Source organism: Dreissena polymorpha, chromosome 3 (genome assembly GCF_020536995.1).
Source record: "Dreissena polymorpha isolate Duluth1 chromosome 3, UMN_Dpol_1.0, whole genome shotgun sequence".
Taxonomy (NCBI): Eukaryota; Metazoa; Mollusca; class Bivalvia; order Myida; family Dreissenidae; genus Dreissena; species Dreissena polymorpha.
Window position 1 is genome coordinate 60,118,757 of NC_068357.1, and position 24,004 is coordinate 60,142,760.

Here is a 24,004-nt window from a genome sequence, read left to right on the forward strand (position 1 = left end):
ACTAGAGCAAAATCCTTTATTTTTATCCCATCATTTTGAAAAAATTTGACTTTTTACTCCTGCAAACAATGGCTTGCATCATTTTGACCCAAATGTTAATAAGAAGCTTACTCTAAAATATATGTTATTATCATTCATTTTTTATGCTCCCCGAAAATTTTCGGGGAGCATATAGTTGCCAGTTTGAAGTTCCTTCCGTACTTCCTTCCTTCCGTCACACTTTTGTTACCGTTTCTCATAGCACCTTCAATACTTTACCGGTCTCTTTCATATTTGGCATGTAGGTACCTTGCATGGACCTCTACCTTTTGATGAGGTTTGAGGTCACTGGGTCAAGGTCATAGAGGCTAATAATAATATACTTTTTTCGTCACACCTTTGTTACCAATTCTCATAGCACCTTCAATACTTTACAGATCTCTTTCATATTTGGCATGTAGGTACCATGCATGGACCTTTACCTTTTGATGAGTTTTGACTCTGTGACCTTGACCTTGACCCCAGTGACCTCAAAACTTTTGAGGTCACTGGGGTCAAGGTCAAGGTCACAGAGGCTAATAATATACTTTTTCCGTCACACTTTTTTTACAGTTTCTCATAGCCCCTTCAATACTTTACTGATCTCTTTCATATTTGGCATGTAGGTACATGCATGGACCTCTACCTTTTGATGAGGTTTGAGGTCACTGGGTCAAGGTCACCGAGGCTAATATTAATATACTTTTTCCGTCACACTTTTGTTACCGTTTCTCATAGCACCTTCAATACTTTACCGATCTCTTTCATATTTGGCATGTAGGTACCTTGCATGGACCTCTACCTTTTGACGAAATTTGAGGTCACTGGGGTCAAGGTCACCGTGGCTAATAATAGATTTTTGAGGTGGTTATTAACACATAGATTGACAAAGCGCATCATCGGGGAGCATCCATCAGTTTTACTGATATTCTTGTTTTTCTTTGTATTTCGTTTAAGTGTATGCGAGACAACATTTGCAGTCTATTTAACAAATGTGCAGAAATAACTCCCGACTTTTGAATTTTGACCCCTTAAAATTCCATTTGATCTTGACACTTTTAAACAAGGGCTGTTTTGACTGCTGATTTACAAAATTTATTGAAATCCCTGAAACTGCTATACAGCATAGGCATTAGAATTGTTGGTGATTTTTTTTATGCTTTTTCACATGTGTCGTTACATGTATTGGCTATCATGCCAATGTCATTTCTGTCATTGTATACAAAATCGTTACGCATTTTAAAGGTCGAACCAAGGCAAACAGTTTCATTGTTTTCACACCACTACCACTATACACTATGTCAGACAAAAGAAGACTTGTCAGCTTGTTTTCTTGTTATTTCACATAATTTTTCCATCGGAAAAGTTAACTGTTCATCTAAAAGTGAACTTGTGTGTGAAAATATAACCATTAATTATTGTAAGCCAGTCAATAAAATGTGAATCCTGGCCACTGGACATTGTTGGTATTTCATGACATTTGGTTAGATCCCAAGTAATTACACTATCTTAATAACACTTTTGTTAATCGACTGTTAACTTTATTACACATTAAAATCTAGAAACAGGTAAATCTTATGATTAAAAAAAGTCAAATGTTTTTTTTAATGATTTCACGTGACTGTTAACTTTAATACACATTAACATCTAGAAACAGGTAAATCTTATGATTTAAAAAAAAGTCAAATGTTTTTTTAATAATTTCACATACCCCCCATTTAAAAATAAAGTTGATCACATTGTTATCAAAATCATTGAAATCAATCACCGTTGAACATTTTGATGGTATTGAAAACATAGGCCTCAAAATGCAGTGAAAAAAAAGACCTTTAAATCAAGCATGTATGATATTCATTGAGTTCGTGCACAATTAGGGCTATTGCACATTGGTGGAAAAGAAACTGTTGTGTATGCATTTTTTTCTGACAAAGCATTGTAAATATTTTCCAACATATTTTTTCTTCCATTCACACAAAAAAAATCAGACTGTCATTAAGTTTTAACTTTCCCAAGTTTTTTGTTTTAGGTTATTGTGTACTTGTTTAAAGTTATGCTGCACCCAATCCTTCAGCTGCCACATTTGTACAATTTTGTTTATTATGCAATGTTTTCACCACAATTGGGATACCAGCACTCTAAAAATATGATAATGTCCGTTTTGGTTAGATAGTCTTAAACCAACATATTTTTGTCCCCTAACGGTGAAACGCTCTGCGCTCCGTGTGCGAGTCTGTGAATCTGTCACACTTTTCTGGATCCTGCATTAACTTAAAAAGTTCTTCATATTTTTACATGGAACTTGAAACATTGACAGATGGCAATATGGAGAATATGCACGTCATTTCATTTTGTTCCTTCATCAAGAATTCTGGTTGCTATTTCAACAAATAGACTAGAAATATTGCTGAAAATGGTGGATCCTGCAATAACTTTAAAAGTTCTTCATATTTGTTCAAGAAACTTGAAACATGGATAGATGGCAATATGGAGATTATGCACGTCATTTCATTTTCTTCGTACGTCAAGAATTGTGGTTGCTATGGCAACAAATTGACTAGAAATATGTCTGAAAATGGTGGAGTTTCACCGGTAGGGGACCATGTTGCTTGACAATAGTCTTGTTTTGACGGTTTACTCCCGATTGTCCTACATTTTTATTTTAAGAGTAAAAAATCGATAACGGAAAAGACAGGTAAGTCGCATATCTGGGGCTCGAAAAGGGGTATTTATTTCGTGTATTTATTTGATTAAATTAACATAACATAAACACAAAAGTGTTTCTCGATAAATATTTTATTTTTATTCTCTTCCATTAGAGGGAATATAGACACACTTTATTAACATTTTATATTTAATCACCAATCGATTTAATACCTATAAAATGCAATATGAATGTATTAAAAAAATCAGACAATCTCAGGTAATTTGTTTATTTAACAATCACCATTTATTCTTAATATTTCGATTCAAAGCATCAATCGTTCAATCCGTTATTTAATCTCCCCTCTGAATAAAGATTCTGTATACTTTAATTCGAATGGCATACTAACAATACTTCGCATGTTATAAGATCAATGAGTATACAAGTATACATACTTAGTACAAATCTGAATCCGTCAAGCAAAATGTTCATCCCTTCGTGTTTATAAGTAAATACAGCAACGTGGAATTTTGAAAAAAGTGAAGTTAGGTTAATTTGTTGATAACGCATTTATCTTATTTTTTAAAATTTATATTGTATTTATGTCACAGCAGACAAAAAATAGATAATCATCGTTTTATACTTTGATCGTAGTTAATCATAATAAATCCTAGACATGATATTTTTTATACTTGTATTACCCATCTTACGCCTCTTCACACCTATTTGAACGGTGTATTGAATTTCTAAATGTGGGACAATCGGGACGACACCGTTTTGACTAAGTTAATAGAAAAAACCTGTTTATTTAACTGTATATTCTCAAGGTGGTGCAAACATGTCTGTTTACCCATGAGTTTCACATTTTCTGTTATTTTATAGTTCACCTGGGTCCAAGGATAAGAGGTGAGCAACTTGGTGCCAGCTAGCACTCTTGCTTACAGCATTCTGTTGCATTGTCATGCACATAATTACCTCCCTTTGGACAGTATTACTTCCCTTGCCAAGAGCTTTAATGATTCCCTTTTTTTAATGTTTCAGAAAATCAATATACTAGTAATTCTTGTTTAATGTTGATAAAGTCTTATATAAACATTAAATGACTTTGCTCTAATAGTTCCTTCTACCATGATCGGTTATTTTATGTGTTTAAAAGGATATGTCTGTTAGATGACGATAGAAGTTTTCAGTTTACCTTTAAATAGGACCAAACCATTTCTTGGTTTTTGTATATGAGAATTGAAGAGGATGAAACTGTGTAGCACAAGCATCCTATGTTCCTTTGAAAACATTTTGAAACTGCTTTTATTATACTCCTCTCCTTTTATTATTCAACCATTGAATCAATAATTTCCACTCCATACACTTATGTAATGATGTTTGATTGTTTATGTTATATATGCAAGCAATTGTTATCAACCTTTCCTACATTTCAATCCAACAAATTTATCATACATTATTTATGTGTTCTTTACAGTCTTCATAACCAGGTTTTCAAAATGGTTGAACATCCTGGTTATTTGATAATAGTGGGTGGCTTGGCTGGCAGATGGGCAAGCAGTGGTGTCTGTTGCATAACTTTAGTCTGCAATCACCAATCTTGATGAAAGTTATCAAGCTTCTATGGAGACTTTGCTTGGGGTGGTATTTGGGGCAAATTCGGTCTAGGTCACTGTTTCTAAAAATAGAAAAAGCGTTTCTGCTCAATAACTTGAGTTTGGCTTTAGATATTGTACTGACATTACTTGTTATGTAATTAAGATTGTTAAGATTAATTAAAATTCTATTAACGCCCCATTACCATTTTGTCTCAGATCATGGAAGTACAATGTATGCATTAAATATTAATATTGTTTGATAACCAATGATGACAAATGTTGTTAATAATTGTGTCATATTGTATGATACCAAAACATTACTCATTACTGCGGTATAACCTAATGTGCAAACAGGGTCAGTTATACAAATTTAGGTCTCATTAAGGTTGACATAAGTTAAGCTGCATATATTTTATTTTTGAGTCATTTACAAAAAAACATTTGCTTCATTGAATATATGTATCAGAAGTCTTTACATGTTCCTTATATACACAAACATATGGGCTGTGCTCTGTAAAAACGGGGTTTAATGCATGTGCAATCTGCACAGTCTAATCAGGAACGACACTTTCCGCTTTTATTATATTTTTTGTTAAAAGAAAGTCTCTTCTTAGCAAAAATCAAGTTCAGGCAGAAAGTGTCTACCCAGATTAGCATGTGCAGTCAGCACAGGCTAATCTGGGACGACACTTTACGCACATGCATTAAACCCCCTTTTCATATATTGACCCCTTCATGCAATAATTGTTCTTATGACCATTGATCAATGCGACCTGACTGTTTGGTCGGGTGGTACCGTGTCGGCTTTGAAGTCATGCAAGGTTTTGTGGTCCTATAAGAAAACATCAGAGCTCCTGACCAGACTGGGCTAATTCACAGGCTGGTCTGGATTAGCTTTGGCCACATATGGCATGAAACCCATACCCATGTTCGCATGACGTGGGTCATATAAATATGCCGATTTGCTGTGAGGAAAAATTGTAGACTGATACAAGATTTTGTTAAACTTTCCAAACTCTATTTCTATAAATTTCTTGCGGTCCCAGATTGCAATAAAAACAGAGAATCTGGCTAAACACTTGCCTCTTTGCATTTGAGCTTTGCAATTGTGAGTTGAATGTGTGAGCGTGGGATATTCTTATGACTGTGTAATCTTTAACTTTCTTGGATCTATGAATTGACTTCTGATTTTTTGTTTAATCTACTTTGACTCATGTTTCCTTTTTCAAAGTCAGAATTGAATTGGTTTCTTCAGTTTGACTTTATAGTTTCTGATATTAGTAAGACAAAAAAACAAGTTACTGACAAGTGAATTATTTTATCATTAAGTTTTAAATAATGTCTTTTTTTAACTTGCAAATAGCCAATAAAAAAACATTACTGAAATCATGAAGTGAATGATAATGCTTATGAACCTAGCTTAAGTTAAAAATATTTAAGTAAGCTTCATTTTATCATAACCCTAAAGTTTATTTTAGACACTTTAGTCCATTTCCTGGGTAGAACCAATACTTGGTGTCTAAAGAGAATATCATGAGAAAACTCACAGAGTTGGCAATGAACTCAGGGCCTCCTGATTGGTGAGCAAGCACCATATTTAAATAGCCACAAGAAACTGAGCTTTAAAAGCAGCACCTCTTTAAGGTACACTAGAAACATCAAATTCATGGCCTCCTGATTGCCGATCCAAAACCACATGAACACCACCACCGCGGGACTAGCTTTAAAACAGCATACCTTTACAAGAAAAATATTATTCCCCTAAGCTATGTTGGCGATGTTGGTTTCTCTTATTCCAGTTTAAAACATGACAGTGGTCCTTAAGGCTAAATTGGCCATGTTTGTGTTTTTCATTCTAGTCTAGAACACAGAAGTGGTCCCTAAGGCTATGTTGGCCATGTTCGTTTCTCTCATTCCAGTCTAGAACATGACAGTGGTCCATAAGGCTATGTTGGCCATGGTCGTTTCTCTCATTCCAGTCTAGAACATGACAGTGATCCCTAAGGCTATGTTGGCCATGTTCGTTTCTTTCATTCCAGTCTTGAACACAACAGTGGTCCCTAAGGCTATGTTGGCCATGTTCATTGCTCTCATTCAAGTCTTGAACACAACAGTGGTCCCTAAGGGTATCATATGTTGGCCATGTTCGTTCCTCTCATTCCAGTCTAGAACTCAGCAGTGGTCCCTAAGGCTATGTTGGCCATGTTCGTTTCTCTCATTTCAGTCTAGAACTCAGCAGTGGTCCCTAAGGCTATGTTGGCCATGTTCGTTTCTCTCATTTCAGTCTACAACACGACAGTGGTCCCAAAGGCTATGTTGGCCATGTTTGTTCCTCTCATTCCAGTCTAGAACTCAGCAGTGGTCCCTAAGGCTATGTTGGCCATGTTCGTTTCTCTAATTTCAGTCTAGAACACGGCAGTGGTCCCAAAGGCTATGTTGGCCATGTTCGTTTCTCTCATTTCAGTCTAGAACACGGCAGTGGTCCCAAAGGCTATGTTGGCCATGTTCGTTTCTCTCATTCCAGTCTAGAACTCAGCAGTGGTCCCTAAGGCTATGTTGGCCATGTTTGTTTCTCTCATTTCAGTCTAGAACACAGCAGTGGTCCCTAAGGCTATGTTGGCCATGTTCGTTTCTCTCATTTCAGTCTAGAACACGGCAGCCCAGTCTCTAAGGAGCTGATGCGTCTCATGAAGATCCCCATCGAGAACTACAACAACGTGCTGACCGTCCTGGAGCTGCAGCACTTTGGTCCGCTGTTTGAGTACTTTGACTACCAGAGCCGGAAGGCAATGAGCTGCTTCCTGATTTCTAACGCCCTTGAAAACGAGACCAACATACCCACACAGGATCAGGTTTGTTGCTGTTTTGTGATTAAAAAAAATATGTTCTAAATAATCATGTTATTTGCAAAAGACAACCAGGTCTTCTATTTGTGCAGTGACAATTAACATCTTGATTGGAAGACGATCGATTCACCCACTTAATCATGTGATATAGCGGTCAGAAAACCTGTGTGAAAGCTAACTTATGATCAAATAAGAAAATATTTGTGGTCAACAAAAATTTGCGAAATGGAAGGTGTGTGAAAACGCAAAAATTAGACCTCTGCAGTAATGAGTGATTCCATAAAAAAGTCCTTACAGAAGTATGTCAGATGTCAGACAAAGCCATCAAAGAGGTTCAGTACAAAAATAATGTTGGCCCGTGTGGCTGGTAAGGCATTCTGGCTAAGTATATATGTTTATTATATACATGTTTAATGCTTTTAACAAAATACAGGTTGTATCAATCGTTGAAATAAAAAATCCCGTATTACACTACTCGCTGTTTCCAATTCCGTATTACCATACTAGCCGGACTACTTCGACCCATTTAATGACGTCACATTACACGCACCGAAAATAGAAATATCGGTGGTCACATGACGAGACTTACATACCCTATTACGAAATATATTACGTAGTACATCGTGTGACGTCATTTCTGTGACAAAACACAATAGTTTTATCTAAACTCTGTAAGGATATGTCGGACCTGGTGTTTTTTAGCAGTAAACTATGTGTTAAAAACGTATTTTGGAGTGTGTGTTTATCATGCATAAATGTATATTTCGATAGGAAAACAATAAAATAGTGTGGTTTAAACTAAGTTTCGATAAAGACATGGAAGATAGAAGTGGAGTGCATATCGTTTAAACGTTTTTGTTATAAACATCGGATTAAAGTTGTCAACTTAATTGTTATAAAAATGTGATTAACGATGGCATTAAGGTAAGCGTGTCGGAAACCTGTGTTTTCCCGGTTCTACTGTTTACACGTTAATTTACATAAACTGTATTCATACGCGTCTTAAATAAACTATGGCGTACCGTTTTAGGCATTGTTTTGTCAATTTTGTTAAAGTAAAAAATACATTTGTTAACTGTTTTCGTTAGTTGTTGTATATAATAAAAGGAATATTACGCTAGTCAATTGTTCCAAGAGTTTGTATCACTCTCGTGGCTTGTGCTATTTCGCATCACACTCGAGGCTCCGCCTCTCGTGTGATACGTCATCACACAAGCCACTCGAGTGTTACAAACTCTTGGAACAATTGACTAGCGTAATATTCCGTATTTATTATGCTCCCTGAAAATTTTCGGTGGAGCATGTAGTTGCCAGTTTGAAGTTCCGTACTTCCTTCCTTCCTTATTTTCTTCCTTCCGTCACACTTTTGTTACAGTTTCTCATAGCTCCTTCAATATTTTACCGATCTCTTATATATTTGGCATGTAGGTACTATGCATGGACCTCTACCTTTTGATGAGGTTTGAGGTCACTTGGGTCAAGGTCAAGGTCACCAAGGCTAATAATAGATTTTTCCGTCACAATTTTGTTACAGTTTCTCATAGCACCTTCAATATTTTTCCGATCTCTTATATATATGTGGCATGTAGGTACCTTTCATGGACCTCTACCTTTTGATGAGGTTAGAGGTCACTGGGGTCAAGGTCCATGTCACCGAGGCTAATATTAGATTTTCCGTCACAATTTTGTTACAGTTTCTCATAGTGTCTTCAATATTTTACCGTTCTCTTACATATTTGGCATGTAGGTACCTTTCATGGACCTCTACCTTTTGATGAGGTTTGAGGTCACTGGGGTCAAGGTCACAGAGGCTAAAAATAGATTTTTCTGTCACAATTTTTTTACCGTTTCTCATAGCGACGTCAATATTTTACCGTTCCCTAACATATTTGGTATGTAGGTACCTTTCATGGACCTCTACCTTTTAATGAGGTTAGAGGTCACTGGGGTCAAGGTCACAGAGGCTAAAAATAGATTTTTTGGTCACAATTTTGTTACAGTTTCTCATAGTGACTTCAATATTTTACAGATCTCTTACATATTTGGCATGTAGGTACCTTGCATGGACCTCTACCTTTTGATGAGGTCAAGGTTAAGGTCTCCGAGGCTAATAATAGATTTTTTTAGGTGGTTATTCACACATAGATCGACAAAGTGCATCATCGGGGAGCATCCATCAGTTTAACTGATATTCTTGTTTGATTGGGTAGTAAAATTGTGTATTAGCCAGTTATAAGAAATTACCAGACCTTGTTGCTAGCAATTGCAAGGAAACCCTAAGGCTTATTGATACTTGAGTCTGTTTCCTAGGTAGAACGGTGTCTTTTAGGGGAATCTGAAGAAGGCTTTCATGGTGGGAATCGATCCTAGTGCCTCCCGGTTGCTAGGCAGATATCTGCGACTCAAATTTTCAGAATTTCAAGAAGTTCATGACTCTAATTTTCACAATGTTATAAAGTTCGTGACTCATTTTTTCACAACTTTGAACAGTTTGCAACTCATTTTTTCACAAAATGGGGGGCCTAGTGTAGGACCAGAACATGGCGTTAATTATTTGAGCCTTTTCAAAAAATGGGTTCAATGCATGTGAGTAAAATATCCCAGATTAGCCTATGAAGTCCCCACAGGCTAAACACTTTTAAACACTTTCTGAATAAATTTGATTTTCACTTAGAACTATGAAGCGAATTCTTTAAAACTAAAATTGCTATAAAAGCAAAAAGTGTCGTGCCTGATTATTCTGTGCAAAATTCACAGGCTAACATGGGACGACACTTTACACACATGCATTAAGCCCAGTTTTCCCAGAATCATACTCATTTAATATCCCCTAGGTGGACAACTTTAAATGCCCCATTATCCCATAGGTGGACAATGTTTAATGCTTGATTACCCTATTGGTTGACAACGTTTAATGCTCCATTATCAAATAGGTGGACACTTTTTAATGCTCCAGTAAGCAATAGGTGAACAACGTTTAATTCTCCATTATTCCATAGGTGGACAATGTTTAATGTTCCATTATCTCATAGGTGGACAATTTTTAATGCTTCAATAAGCAATAGGTGGACAACCTTTAATGCTCCATTATCCCATAGGTGGACAATGTTTTATTCTCCATTAAACCATTGGTGGACAATGTTTAATGCTCCATTATCCCATTGGTGGACAACGTTTAATGCTCCATTTTCCCATAGGTAGACAATGTTCAATTCTCCATTATATTCTAGGTGGACAACCTTTAATGCTGCATTATTCCATAGGTGGACAACATTTAATGTTCCATTATATTCTAGGTGGACAACCTTTAATGCTCCATTATTCCATAGGTGGACAATATTTAATGCTCCATAATCCTATTGGTAGACAATGTTTAAAGCTCCATTTTCCCATTGGTTGACAAAGTTTAATGATCCATTATCCCCTAGGTGGACAATGTTTTATGATCCATTATCCTATAGGTGGGCAATGTTTAAAGCTCCATTTTCCTATAGGTGGACAACATTTAATACTCCATTATACCATAGGTGGACACTGTTTAATGCTCCATTATCTCATAGATGGACAATGATTAATGCTCAATTATCCTTTAGGTTGACAATGTTTTAAGGTCCATTTTCCCATAGGTGGACAACATTAAATACTCCATTATCACATAGGTGGACAATGTTTAATGCTCCATTAACCCTTAGGTGGACAATGTTTAATGCTCCATTATCCCATTGGTGGACAATGTTCAATGCTCCATTATCCCCTAGGTTGACAACCTGCTGTCCATCATCAGCGTGCTGGTGCAGGACCAGAATGACCAGCCCGAGGAGGGAGATGACCCTGAGGATTTTGCTGAGGAGCAGGGACTCATTGGTCGCTTCATACACCTGCTGTACTCTGAGGATCCAAACCAGCAGTATCTGGTAGGTGGCATCTAGAGTCCTTGTGGGTGTGAGCGGAGTTTTGGGAAAACTGGGCTTAAAGCATGCTTGTAAAGTGTTGTCCCAGGGTAAGCCTGTGGAGTCGGACACTTACTGCTTTTTATGAAATTTTTCTTCAAAGGAGCTCCCTTTTAAATATAAATCGAGTTTAGGCGGACTGCTAATCTTGGATAAGACTTTGTGCAAATGTAAAAGGCCCAGTTTTCCAAATGTTCATATAATCAGGGGCAATAGTTCTATAAGGTATTACTACTTTAGATAAAAATGTATGCTCTATAGTTAATGGAAGCGACAAATTTTAATATTATTTTGAAATTTTACAATTTAATTTGTTTTTCATTTTCAGTAACTTTTTTTTTTTTAAATGTTTTTCTATGTACAATTATGTACAATGGGTTATATTCATTCACATACCATCATTTTTCATGTTTGAATAGGTCTTAACCCTTTCAGTGCGGAAACTGAATTTTAAAGGCCTTTGCAAACAGTTTGGATCCAGATGAGACGCCACAGAACGTGGCGTCTCATCAGGATCCAAACTGTTTGCTATTCTGACAGTATTCTTTGAAAAAAATAGAAGAAAATGCTCATTCTGCAGACGACATTTTAGCAGACGACAAATTTCCCAGCATGCAAAGGGTTAATAATACCTGTAGGACAGTTCTTTTAATTTACATGTTCTATGATTGTTGCCATGATCATAAAATTTGATGATACTTTAACCCATTACCACTTAGATACGTATTTTCACGCATTTGTAGTCCCTAAGAAAGTTATATTTAATTTAAGACCTTTCTTACTAGATTCAAGTTTTTTAAGGCTGCATCTCCAAACCGTAGATACTGATGAGTAGCAAACAGCATAAGACCTGAACAGACTGCTAGTTACTCGCAGGCTGTTCTGGTTTTATGCTGTTTGCACATAGCCATTTTCATGTTGCTTCTAAGTGGGAAAGGGTTGAAAAAAATACTTGGCAAAGAATCCTATCTGAATGGTATATCAGTTTGTTTTGTTTTTAATTACCTACACCCTCTGTAAATGGAACTTCCTAATTACCTGCACCCTCTGTAAATGGAACTTCCTAATTACCTACACCCTCTGTAAATGGAACTTCCTAATTACCTACACCCTCTGTAAATGGAACTTCCTAATTACCTACACCCTCTGTAAATGGAACTTCCTAAAAACGGGACATTTTGTTCAGCCCAGTTTGTGTTCCATATAGAAGGTGTTCACTGTACTAGTATAATCTTGGTGTAAACCTATTTATTTTAGCTTGATTGCATTAAAAGCCCAAGGCTTATTTAACTTAAACTGCTCTTGAGTCCCTTTCCTGGGTATAATCAGTACTTGTTGTCCTTTGGGGAGATTACAGAATGCTTTCACAGTGAAGATAGAACCTGTTACCTTCCTGTTGATAGGAGGACAACATATGGATTACGTGACAGATACCAGCGCAGCAGTGTCCACACTAAACTGTTTACCCTTTTTTGTGCCTTCAGATTCTTAATGCAGCTAGAAAGCATTTCGGAGCTGGTGGAGACAAGAGAATACGGTTTACCCTGCCCCCCATTGTGTTCTCTGCCTACAGGTTGGCCACTCGGTACATGCACAGCTCAGAGGAGGTAAATACAAGTCTAGCCACGCTCTGGCAAAATGGGGCTTAAGGCATTTGCGTAAAGTTTTTTCCAAAATTAGCATATGCAGTTTGCACTGGCCTATCAGGGAGAGCTTTCTGTCAAAATGTTTACTAAACCTTTGGCTATGAAGAGACTTCCTTTAAAAGAAAAATACTTTAAAAGAGGAAATTTTATTCTCTTATTGGCCTGTGCACACCGCACTGTTTCTGCTAAATGGATTGAATTTTATGCTGGTATTGTACTGCGATTTTTTATGTTGGTCTACTTTAAGGATTGTATTTGAGGCCAGTTTGATCAAAATCACTCTTACTTAAAACAGAACAACTGTGCTCCGTAGCTTGAGTTTTCATGGTTGAATTGTGCTAAAAGATTGTGTGTCTGAGCTTACGTGCAGACCTAGCTTTAGATTTCATTATTACTTAAAATTAATTAATAACGAAAACGTTGAAAAGCTTTTCGTGTTCATGTTTCATGGTGTTCTGATTGATATTATGCAGCCAGGTGTAGCTTCAGCCCAGCCTACGCAATCGTGCAGTCTGGTCAGGAGCTATAAATTCACCCAGGGTTTTGTGGTCTCATTTATGGACAGGGTAGCCCCTTACCAGTATGTGCGGATGCCAGGCTGGTCTGGAGCTAACCTTAGTGGCATAAAACCCATCTTTGCATTATGTGGGTCATAATATAATAGGTACTGTTATGTATGTTTTTCTAAAGAGTTAAATCTAAAGAAATATCTGTGAGGAAAACAAAAGGTCATTCATGACATTTGGTTAGTTTTGTTATCAAAAGATAGCAATTTTAATATTATACTAGTAAATGGTTATTGATAGGACAGTATAAAATAAAAAGAAAAGAAAGTTTATTTCCATGTCATATCAGAATGTTCGCTATTTATCATACCAAACATAGAAATATTGAAATTATATTAAAACTGGATCTTAGAAGAGACTTCTTTTAAACGGAAAATGCCATTTAAGTGGAAAGTGTTGTCCCTTATAAGCCTGTGCAGACTGCTCAGGTTCATCAGGGAGGACACTTTATGCAGATGCATTATGTCCAGTTTTCCCAGAACACTGCTCACATAATATCTTCATCTCACAGGACGAGAACTGGCAGAAGAAGTGCCAGAAGATCTTCCAGTTCTGTCACCAGACTATTGGCGCACTCATCAAGGCCGAGCAGGCCGAGATCCCACTGCGGCTCTTCCTGCAGGGTGCCATGGCAGCGGGAAATATCGCCTTTGAGAACCATGAAACTGTCGCATATGAGTTTATTTCACAGGTAAGTCGCCTAAAAGTTTGTGTCACAGGTTAGTTGTGTATACATTTGTGCCAGAGGACAGTGGCCTAAGAATAATTTCACAGGTTTGTGGCGTACGAGTTTATTTCACAGGTTAGTTGGGTACTAGTTTTTTTCATAGATTAGTGACATACAAGTTTGTGTCATTTGCTAGTGGGGGACAAGTTTGTGTCACATGTTAGTGGCATACAAGTTCATATCACAGGTAAGTGGCATACAAGTTCATGTCACAGTTAGTGGAATACAAGTTTGTGTCATGGGTTAGTGGCATACAAGTTTGTCTCATGGGTTAGTGAAATACAAGTTTGTGTCACAGGTTAGTGGCATACATGTTTGTCTTATGGGTTAGTGTAATACAAGTTTGTGTCACAGGTTAGTGGCATACAAGTTTGTCTCATGGGTTAGTGGCGTACAAGTTTGTGTCATGGGTTATTGGCATACAAGTTTGTGTCACAGGTTATCGGCATACAAGTTTGTCTCATGGGTTAGTGGCATACAAGTTTATGTCATGGGTTAGTGGCATACAAGTTTGTGTCATTATTTTTTCACAGATTGGAGGCTTACATGTTTAGTCATAGGTAAGTTGCTTACAAGTTTATGTCAATGGTTAGTGGCAAAAAAGTTTGTATCACAGGTTAGTGGTGTACAAGTTTATGTCATTGGTTAGTGGTGTACAAGTTTGTGTCATTTGTTAGTGGCATACCAGTTTGTGACACGGATTAGAAAGGTACAAGTTTGTATCACAGGTTAGTAGGGTACAAGTTTGTGTCATTGGTTAGTGGCATACCAGTTTGTGACACGGATTAGAGAGGTACAAGTTTGTGTCACAGGTAAGTGGCATACAAGTTTGTGTCCTTGATTTTGGCATACAAGTTTGTCTCATGGGTTAGTGGCATACAAGTTTATATCATGGGTTAGTGGCATACAAGTTTGTGTCATTATTTTGTCACAGATTAAAGGCTTACAAGTTAAGTCATAGATAAGTTGTTTACAAGTTTATGTCAATGGTTAGTAGCAAAAAAGTTTGTATCACAGGTTTGTAGAGTACAAGTTTGTGTCATTGGTTAGTGGCATACCAGTTTGTGTCACATGTTAGTGAGGTACAAGTTTTCCTCACAGGTTAGTGGTGTACAAGTTTGTGTCACAGGTTAGAGGCATACAAGTTTGTTTCACAGGTTAGTGACATACAAGTTGTTTCACAGTTCAGTTGCGTTCAAGTTTGTGTCACAGGTTAGTGGTGTACAAGCTTGTATCAAAGGTTAGTGGCATACTACAAATTTGTGTCACAGGTAAGTAGCATACAGTCAATTTTGTGCCTTAGGTTAGTACGGTACAAGTTTGTGTCACAGGTTAGTGGTGTACAAGCTTGTATCAAAGGTTAGTGGCATACTACAAATTTGTGTCACAGGTAAGTAGCATACATTCAAGTTTGTGCCTTAGGTTAGTAGGGTACAAGTTTGTGTCACTGGTTAGTGGCATACCAGTTTGTGTCACAGGCTTGTGGGGTACAAGTTTGTGTTACAGGTTAGAGGCATACAAATTCGTTTCACAGGTTAGTGACATACAAGTTAGTTTCACAGTTCAGTAGCGTTCAAGTTTGTGACACAGGTCAGGTGTGTACAAGTTTGTGTCTTAGGTTAATGGAGTGCAAGTTTGTGTCACAGGTTCCTTACATTCAAGTTTGGGTCACGGGCTAGTTTTGTCAAAGTAAAATAATCTTCAAAGTCATGACCAACTGGTAGTTAAAACAGTTGAAGGAAGAAAAATGTTCTACTACAGGTAAAAGTCCGGAATTGAGAAAATCTGATTAAAAAAAGACACTATTCAAAGGAGAATATGTAAGTAAAATTCTCTTACATAGGTTGATTGAACTAAAACTCAACATGTATTTTGTTGAAATAAGTTACTTGTTCTAAAACCACTACTGTTTTAAGATAAGTCATGTTTTTAAATGTAAACAACTATTATAAGAGAGCTGTTGCATGTGCTGAACATTTTTATACAAGATACTATTGACATACTCCCTGCTGTTAAGTAGAGAGGTGTATTCTAGAATTACCATGGACATCTGTGTGTTTACCTGTCCTTTGACACAACAAATTTCAACAAAGCACTTCTACACTTTTCAGTGTGCAGCATCAAAATTTGCTTGCAATGTTCCTGAAATACAAAGTTGCTGAAGTGATGCCATTCTTTAATCATAAATTCTGTATTTAATGAATATCACAACTTTTTAACAACATTACATGCAGGGTAAGGGTGTATTCTTCACTACCGTGACATCCCCTTGCTGAGCTTTGTCCCCAAATTTTAGTGAATCTCTATTGTCATATACAGTAAAATCAGTATTATTTGTAGGACATAAATTTTAATTGTTTTCATGGGTTTACTGATCCATCAATTTAACACAAAACATCAGAAAATAAATGACCAGAGCAAATGTCTCTTTTTTCTCCTGAAATTAGAAATCCACAAATTGTATGTTTTTCATTAAAAAAAGTAACACCAGAGAAATTTCATGCCAACAAAAATAAATGATTTTACAGTAATCTTTGTTCGTATCCTGAACAGGCATTCTCCCTGTATGAGGATGAAATCTCAGACAGCAAGGCCCAGTTGGCAGCCATAACCCTGATCACCGGCACGCTGGAACAGATGGCGTGCTTTGGAGAGGAGAATCATGAACCTCTACGCACGCAGTGTGCACTCGCAGGATCCAAGCTTCTTAAGAAACCTGATCAGTGTAGGGGCGTCGCCACTTGCTCTCACTTGTTTTGGTCTGGGAAGAGTTCAGCACACGAAGGGGAGGTAATTCATGTTTTCTTTTGAAAATTTCAACCCATTTGTAATTACTTCAAAATCTAATTGGATGAAAACCTTTTATGAATAGATTCAAATTTTTATGGCTTCACTCCAGCCCTAAGGTATTGATGAGCAGTAAATAGCATTAAACCTGATAATTTGTAATAACATATTAATTCCTAGTCGAGGGATGGCAAACGAACGTCAGACTGCCTGAAGAAGGGAGTGAAGATAGCCAACCAGTGCATGGACAACTCTGTACAAGTACAGCTCTTTGTGGAGCTACTCAACCACTACATCTACTACTATGAGAAGGGAAATGATCAGGTAGGTCACAAACCACTACATCTACTACTATGAGTAGGGAAATGATCAGGTAGGTCACAAACCACTACATCTACTACTATGAGAAGGGAAATGATCAGGTAGGTGACCTAGAAACATCCAGGGCCTGCTTTCATTAAGTTGCTTAGAGAAATCTTAACTTTTAAGTGTACATTTTGGAGCTACTAATTTAAATATTATGGAGGGAAATGATAATGAAGTTTACTTAGAGACATAATCGTGGGAAATGATAATGAAGGTTATTTAGCAACAGAAAGAATGGAAATGATCATGAAGGTTGTTAAGCAACAGAAAGGATGGAAATGATCATGAAGGTTATTTAGCAACATAAAGAATGGAAATGATAATGAAGGTTATTTAGCAACAGAAAGAATGGAAATGATCATGGTTATTTAGCAACAGAATGGAAATGATTATGAAGGTTATTTAGCAAAAGAAAGAATGGAAATGATAATGAAGGTTATTTAGCAACATAAAGAATGGAAATAATCATGAGGTTATTTAGCAACAGAAAGAATGGAAATAATCATGAAGGTTATTTAGCAACAGAAAGAATGGAAATGATCATGAAGGTTATTTAGCAACAGAAAGAATGGAAATGATCATGAAGGTTATTTAGCAACATAACGTATGGAAATAATCATGAATGTTTTTGAGCAACATAATGTAGGCAAATGATCATGTTGATTACTTAGCAATATAAAGTAAGGAAAACGTTAATATTTACTTGTAATTCAGTAAATATTTTGATGTATGTATGACCTGTAAGAATTGCCTAGGTCATAGATTGAGAGAACTAAGTATTTAAAGACCTACCAACCAGGGGTTAATACCTGTGTATTAATTGTTTGTAGATTAGCCTGTGCCAGTCTGCAAAGGCTAACCAGGGACACCAATTCGCTTTCATGGATTTTTACCTTTAAAGGAAGTTGCTGCTTAGCAAAAGTCCAATTTAGATGGAAACCGTCTTCCCTGATAAGGCTGTGCTGACTGCATAGGCTAATCTGGGATGACACTTTACGCACACGCTTTTAGCCCAGTCTTCCCAAAGTGAGGCTTATGTGTTTTCCATTGTGTCCATTTTCCAGATAACACTACAAGTATTAAACCAGCTGATAGCGAAGATCAAGGAGACGTTGCCTAGTCTCGAGGCCAATGAGGAGACAGAGCAGATCAACAAACACTTTCAGAACACTCTGGAACACCTGCAGCTGCAGAAACAGGACGGGGAGGGGGCTGACTATACAGGGCTTGTTATCTAGAGCAAGGGACTCTTACAATTGTACTGAAGTGTGATATAGACATAAAAATGTGACTCATGTGATCTTAAATTAACACTTCATCACTCAGAGGCAAAGTGATCTTCACTTAACCATTTACCTTTAGCAGCAAAGAGAAAATGGCTATGTGTAAACAGAGTAACTCGCAGTCTGTTCAGGCTTTATTATGTTTGCTGCTCATCAGTATCTAAGGGTTGGAAATGAAGCCTTTAAAACTTGAATCTATAAAGAAAGGTATTTAATTAAATATAACGTTCTCAGGGACTACATATGCGTGAAAATACACATCTAAGTGGTAAAGGGTTAACCCTTCATCACACAGAGGAACATTTTGACATGTTTGTAGTCCATTAGAAAATTAAATTAAAGACCATGCTTACTAATGGGTAATAGTGGTATATTGAAACAATGCATCTTTCAGTACTGATTATTTTGGCGCCAAGGATCAGAGGTTCATTTTGGTCATTTGTATATTATACAAAATAACATGTGTAGAGTACATTAGGAATAAACATGTTATATGTGGTATACAACACTCAATCTTCATGTGCATGTAGGTATCAGTGAATGTGCCTGGTGATCAAAAACTTGAATTACAGTTTTTACTTGCTAGCAACTATTTAAATATTTGTCTGTTCTATAAGGACTTCCCATAAATATGTACATTTGGAATCAAACAACTGCTATGTAACAGCACATACCCAGTTTGGTATTTTCCAACAATTATCTTTAATTATTTATAATTATATCCTGTATTATGTTAAAACAGTCATATTTTTTGTTTTACTTGGTTATTACATGTAAGTTAACTCGTGTATTAAGTAAGTTAACTCGTGTATTAAGCAATACAACCTCTGCAAGATTTTTATACCCCTGTTCAGGTATGTAATGATTTATTCTGTTAAGTTCATGAAAGATTGCACTAACAAACAAATATACTTTTTCTCGTTCATATCAAAGAATAGTTTTGATTTTTAATTAAGAAAGTACTGTTTTTTTATTTGTGTGTAGTCTTTTAATTATTTTGTATGTATACATTAATCTAAATATTAATTTTTTGGTGCATGTTATGGTGTCACTCTGCTATGTGTAATTTGCAATGACAAACACAGCGGAATAAAAAATTCAAAACCATTTATTTTCATTCTCTTTTTATGCAGTTGTCTGTGTATTTGACCATTTAGGTAAAGATATAAATGTATGGTCATATGTGTCACATAAAGTGTTACACACTGCTAGGTAAAATGTGTAACACACTGCTAGGTAAAACGTGTCACATAAGTGTTACACACTGCTAGGTAAAATGTGTCCCATAACTGTTATACACTGCTAGGTAAAATGTTTCATATAAAGGTAACACACTGCTAGGTCATTCCTGTCACGCAAGGGTTACACACTGCCAGGTCATACGCATCATATAAGGGTTACACACTGCCAGGTCATACGCATCATATAAGAGTTAAACACTGCCAGGTCATACGCATCATACAAGGGTTACACACTGCACTGTCATATGTATCACGTAAAGGTAACACACTGATAGGTCATATGTGTCATGTAAGGGTTACACACTGCTAAGTAAAACGTGTGACATAAGGGTGACACACTGCCAGGTAAAACATTTTACATAAGGGTTACACACTGCTAGGTCATTCATGTCACGCAAGGTTTACACACTGTCAGGTCATCTGCATCATGTAAGGTTTACACACAGCTAGGTCATACAAATCATGTAAGGGTTACATACTGCTAGGTCATATGTGTCATACAAGGGCTACACCTGAAAGGTCATATGCGTCGCACAAGTGTTACACACTGCTAGGTCATATGTGTCATATAAGGGTTACACACTTCTAGGTTATTCCTGTCGCACAAGGGTTACACACTGCTAGGTCATAATCATCATGTAAAGGTTACACACTGCAGGGTCATATGTGTCTCATAAGGGTTGCACGCTGATAAATCATATGTGTCACATAAGGGTTTCACACTGCTAGGTAAAACATGTTACAAGGGTTACACACTGCTAGGTCATTCCTAACACGCAAGGTTAAACACTGCTAGGTCATACAAATTAGCCAAGGGTTACACACTGCTAGGTCATAAGAATCATGCAAGGGTTACACACTGCTAGGTCATACGAATCACGCAAGGGTTACATACTGCTAGATCATGTGTCACATAAGCGTTACACACTGCTAGGTCATATGTGTCACGTAAGGGTTACACACTGCTAGGTCATATGTGTCACGTAAGGGTTACACACTGCTAGGTCATATGTGTCACATAAGCGTTACACACTGCTAGGTCATATGTGTCACATAAGCATTACACACTGCTAGGTCATATGTGTCACGCAAGGGTTACACACTGCTAGGTCATATGAATCATGCATGGGTTACACACTGCTAGGTCATACGAATCACGCATGGGTTACACAATGCTAGGTCATACGAATCACGCATGGGTTACACAATGCTAGGTCATACGAATCACGCAAGGGTTACACACTGCTAGGTCATATGTGTCACAAAAGGGTTACACACTGCTAGGTCTTGTGTCACATAAGGGTTACACACTGAAAGGTCAAACGTGACATGTAAGGGTTACACACTGCTAGGTAATATGTGTCATGTAAGGATTACACACTGCTACATGTAGGTCATACATGTCTGTAGTTACACACTGCTAGGTCATATGTGTCATGTAAGGGTTACACACTGATAAGTCATACGTGTTAGCAAGCTAAATTTAATTGAAGACCTTTTTTTACTACATTCAAGTTTTAAAGGCTTCATTTCCAAGCCTTAAGAAACTGATGCGCAGCAAACAGTATATAACCTGAACAGACTGCGAGTTATTTGCAGGCTGTTCTGGTTTAATGCTGTTTGCACAGAGCCATTTTCACTTTGCCTCTGAGTGGGAAAGGGTTTAACACTACAGACCAGACAAGACTTCCTGAGTATTGGTCACCTTTGTGACAAAGCTTATAGTTTATAAAGTTTGACCAGACAGGAATGCCAGGGTATTGGTCACCTTTGTCACAAAGCTATAAGTTCTCAAAGTTTGACTAGACAAGAAGGCTAGAGTATTGGTCACCTTTGTCACAAAGCTTTAAGTTCTCAAAGTTTGACAATTTACTTCCTTAAGTGAAGCCAACTAATTAAAAGCCCATGAACACTAAAAATCAATAAATATTTAGTACAATTTTTTGATTGCTATAAGGAATATTCATTTTGTATGAGTGAACTTTATTTGTTCGAAATACTGTACCAAATATTAGTTGATTTTGTGGGTTTATGGGCTTTTAATTCACCTGACACAACCTGGATAGGTATCCATTTGTGCAATTTTTTTAAAATAAAAATCAAATGGGTGGTGAAATTAGGGCTTAGACAAAAGGGTTTTGACAATTAGGTTCTCTCTTTTGATTTTAAAGACTGACAATGTTATTGTCTGATTTTTGCATGTCAAAACAGTATCATATTTAATAAGCATGTGCCCTAAGTAATTTAGAAACCCTCCATTGTGAGTGAAAGTATTGGTTTAGGCAAGTTTCAGACCAACAGACAGACATTTATTAAGCCTGCCCTTCTATCTTTTGGGATTTTTTAGATTATTTGTCTTCTGGTGTGTTCATCTTTCATAAATTAACAGTTAAAGAAATATTAAATGAAAGATAATCCACAGATTTGTACATCACACACATATTAAAAGTCAAATAACATGTAGATTTTATTTGCATGACTTTTCATAACATTCAATTCAAATTCATGTATAATCATACCAAAGCATCCATCATTCATGTACACATTTTTAGATTTCGGCATTTATGCAATTTTAACTTACATCATTCAATCATCATAATACTTTGACAGATTATAAATGATTGAACCTTCTATAAGCATTTCAATTTGTAATACACACCTGACTGGGTTCACCTAGAATAAAATTGCTTCCAAATTCAGTGAATCAAAGAAACGAAAGTAAAATAACAAGAAAGATCATACATTAATAGGCAATGACCTAGACTTCCATATACATGTATATAAATGAAAAAAAGTTTTATTTTGCAACAGTTAACAAATATTGAAAAATTTGGTAAATAACAAGTATATAACAAGACATGAGTAGACAGGACAAGGTTGCTCCCACATTCTATTTTATTCCCAAAATTCCAGTTATGGCAAAAGCAAGCTGTTCATGGGCAAATTGGACGTGACCTTTTAGTGTGAATTTGACCCTTGCGGTAATGACACCAGTGAAAAATGCAAGAAAGTTTTCTCATGGTAGTTATTAGTGACAAGTTATTTTAAAATTGCATGATGAATAACAATGTTTTAACCTAACTATCTGTTTAATAGTCAAAATGACCTTCTTTTTCTTAATGTGGCCTTGACCTTTAAGGTAGGGAGACTGGTCATGGCTGACATTTATTGGGAGTTATTTTTTAAATTACTATATTTTTAGAAAAACAAATGTAGAAGGGCAATAACTCCATTTTTCAAATTTAAGTGCCTTGCTTGTAATTCCAAATTTAAGTACCTGGTGAGGTTTTCCTGGTTACAGAATTTGTCTATATTGTATGCTAATAAATATAGTCAGAACGTTTGGTGACAATCACATGAAAACTGGTTGAGAAAGAGAGCTGAGCGGACCCAAATAGTGCTGACAAACAGTGCTCAAACTATGATTCCCTCCCTTTACTGGAAGAAAAATGTCCTTCTCTTTGTTTCTTAATTAATCTTGCCCTTGCAAATCGAAAAATGTATTGAATACAATGACATGACTGAAGAAAATATGGTTATCATGCCTGATTCATCAGATATGAACATTCATTTAACAAATATCAGCATTATAAAACAAAACCTATCATCTGTTAGGATTATGTTGAAAAATAACAAGAGGGCCATGATGGCCCTGAATCGCTCACCTGACTCATTAAGATCAGATGAAAACTATGACCTCTATTGTCTACACAATGTTTTTCTATGATTTGACCTAGTGACCTAGTTCCTGACTCTAGATGACCCAAATACAATCCCAATCCAGATTTCATCAAGATAAACATTCTGACCACAGTTCATAAATATTGGATGAAAACTGTGACCTCTATTGTCAACACAAGGTTTTTCTATTTATTTGACCTAGATTTTTAACCCAGATGACCCAAATACAATCCCACCCAGATTTCATCAAGAATTCTGACCAAATTTCATAAAGGTTGGATGAAAACTGTGATCTCTAATGTCTACACAAGGTTTTTTTATTATTTGACCTAGTGACCTAGTTTTTGACCCCAGATGACCCAAATAAAATCCCAACCCAGATTTCATCAAGATAAACATTCTGACCAAATTTCATAAAGATTGGATGAAAACTGTGACCTCTATTGTCTACAGAAGGTTGTTCAATTATTTGACCTAGTGACCTTGTTTTTGACCCCAGATGACCCAAATACAATCCCAAACCGGATTTCATCAAGATAAACATTTTGACCAAATTTCATCAAGATTGGATGCAAACTGTGACCTCTACTGTCTACACAAACAAATTGTTGACGGACGGACGCACGGACAAACGCAGGCACGCACAACCGACGC

The 24,004-nt window shown here is 36.6% G+C and overlaps 1 protein-coding gene and 1 long non-coding RNA gene across 8 annotated transcripts in view; both read left to right on the forward strand.

The window, feature by feature from the left end:
• The window catches only part of LOC127874376 (vacuolar protein sorting-associated protein 35-like), a 43,070-nt gene extending 20,741 nt beyond the window's left edge, over positions 1-22,329 (forward strand). For 3 of the 7 annotated variants that reach the window (XM_052418649.1, XM_052418650.1, XM_052418653.1), the window contains 8 exons: positions 3,542-3,565; positions 6,902-7,109; positions 10,862-11,017; positions 12,538-12,660; positions 13,777-13,956; positions 16,546-16,782; positions 16,960-17,103; positions 18,210-22,329. In XM_052418649.1, coding sequence (XP_052274609.1) covers positions 3,542-3,565; positions 6,902-7,109; positions 10,862-11,017; positions 12,538-12,660; positions 13,777-13,956; positions 16,546-16,782; positions 16,960-17,103; positions 18,210-18,383 — 1,246 coding nt within the window. In that variant the 3' untranslated portion in view covers positions 18,384-22,329. The remainder of the gene's footprint in view (positions 1-3,541; positions 3,566-6,901; positions 7,110-10,861; positions 11,018-12,537; positions 12,661-13,776; positions 13,957-16,545; positions 16,783-16,959; positions 17,104-18,209) is intronic. The other 4 variants (XR_008046849.1, XR_008046850.1, XR_008046848.1 and 1 more) reach the window with 4 other exon arrangements.
• On the forward strand, positions 17,216-18,171 carry LOC127874380 (uncharacterized). Its single transcript, XR_008046852.1, has 3 exons — positions 17,216-17,473; positions 17,543-17,655; positions 17,694-18,171. It is a non-coding gene; the product is annotated as an uncharacterized LOC127874380 (long non-coding RNA).
• Positions 22,330-24,004: the final 1,675 nt, after the last annotated feature.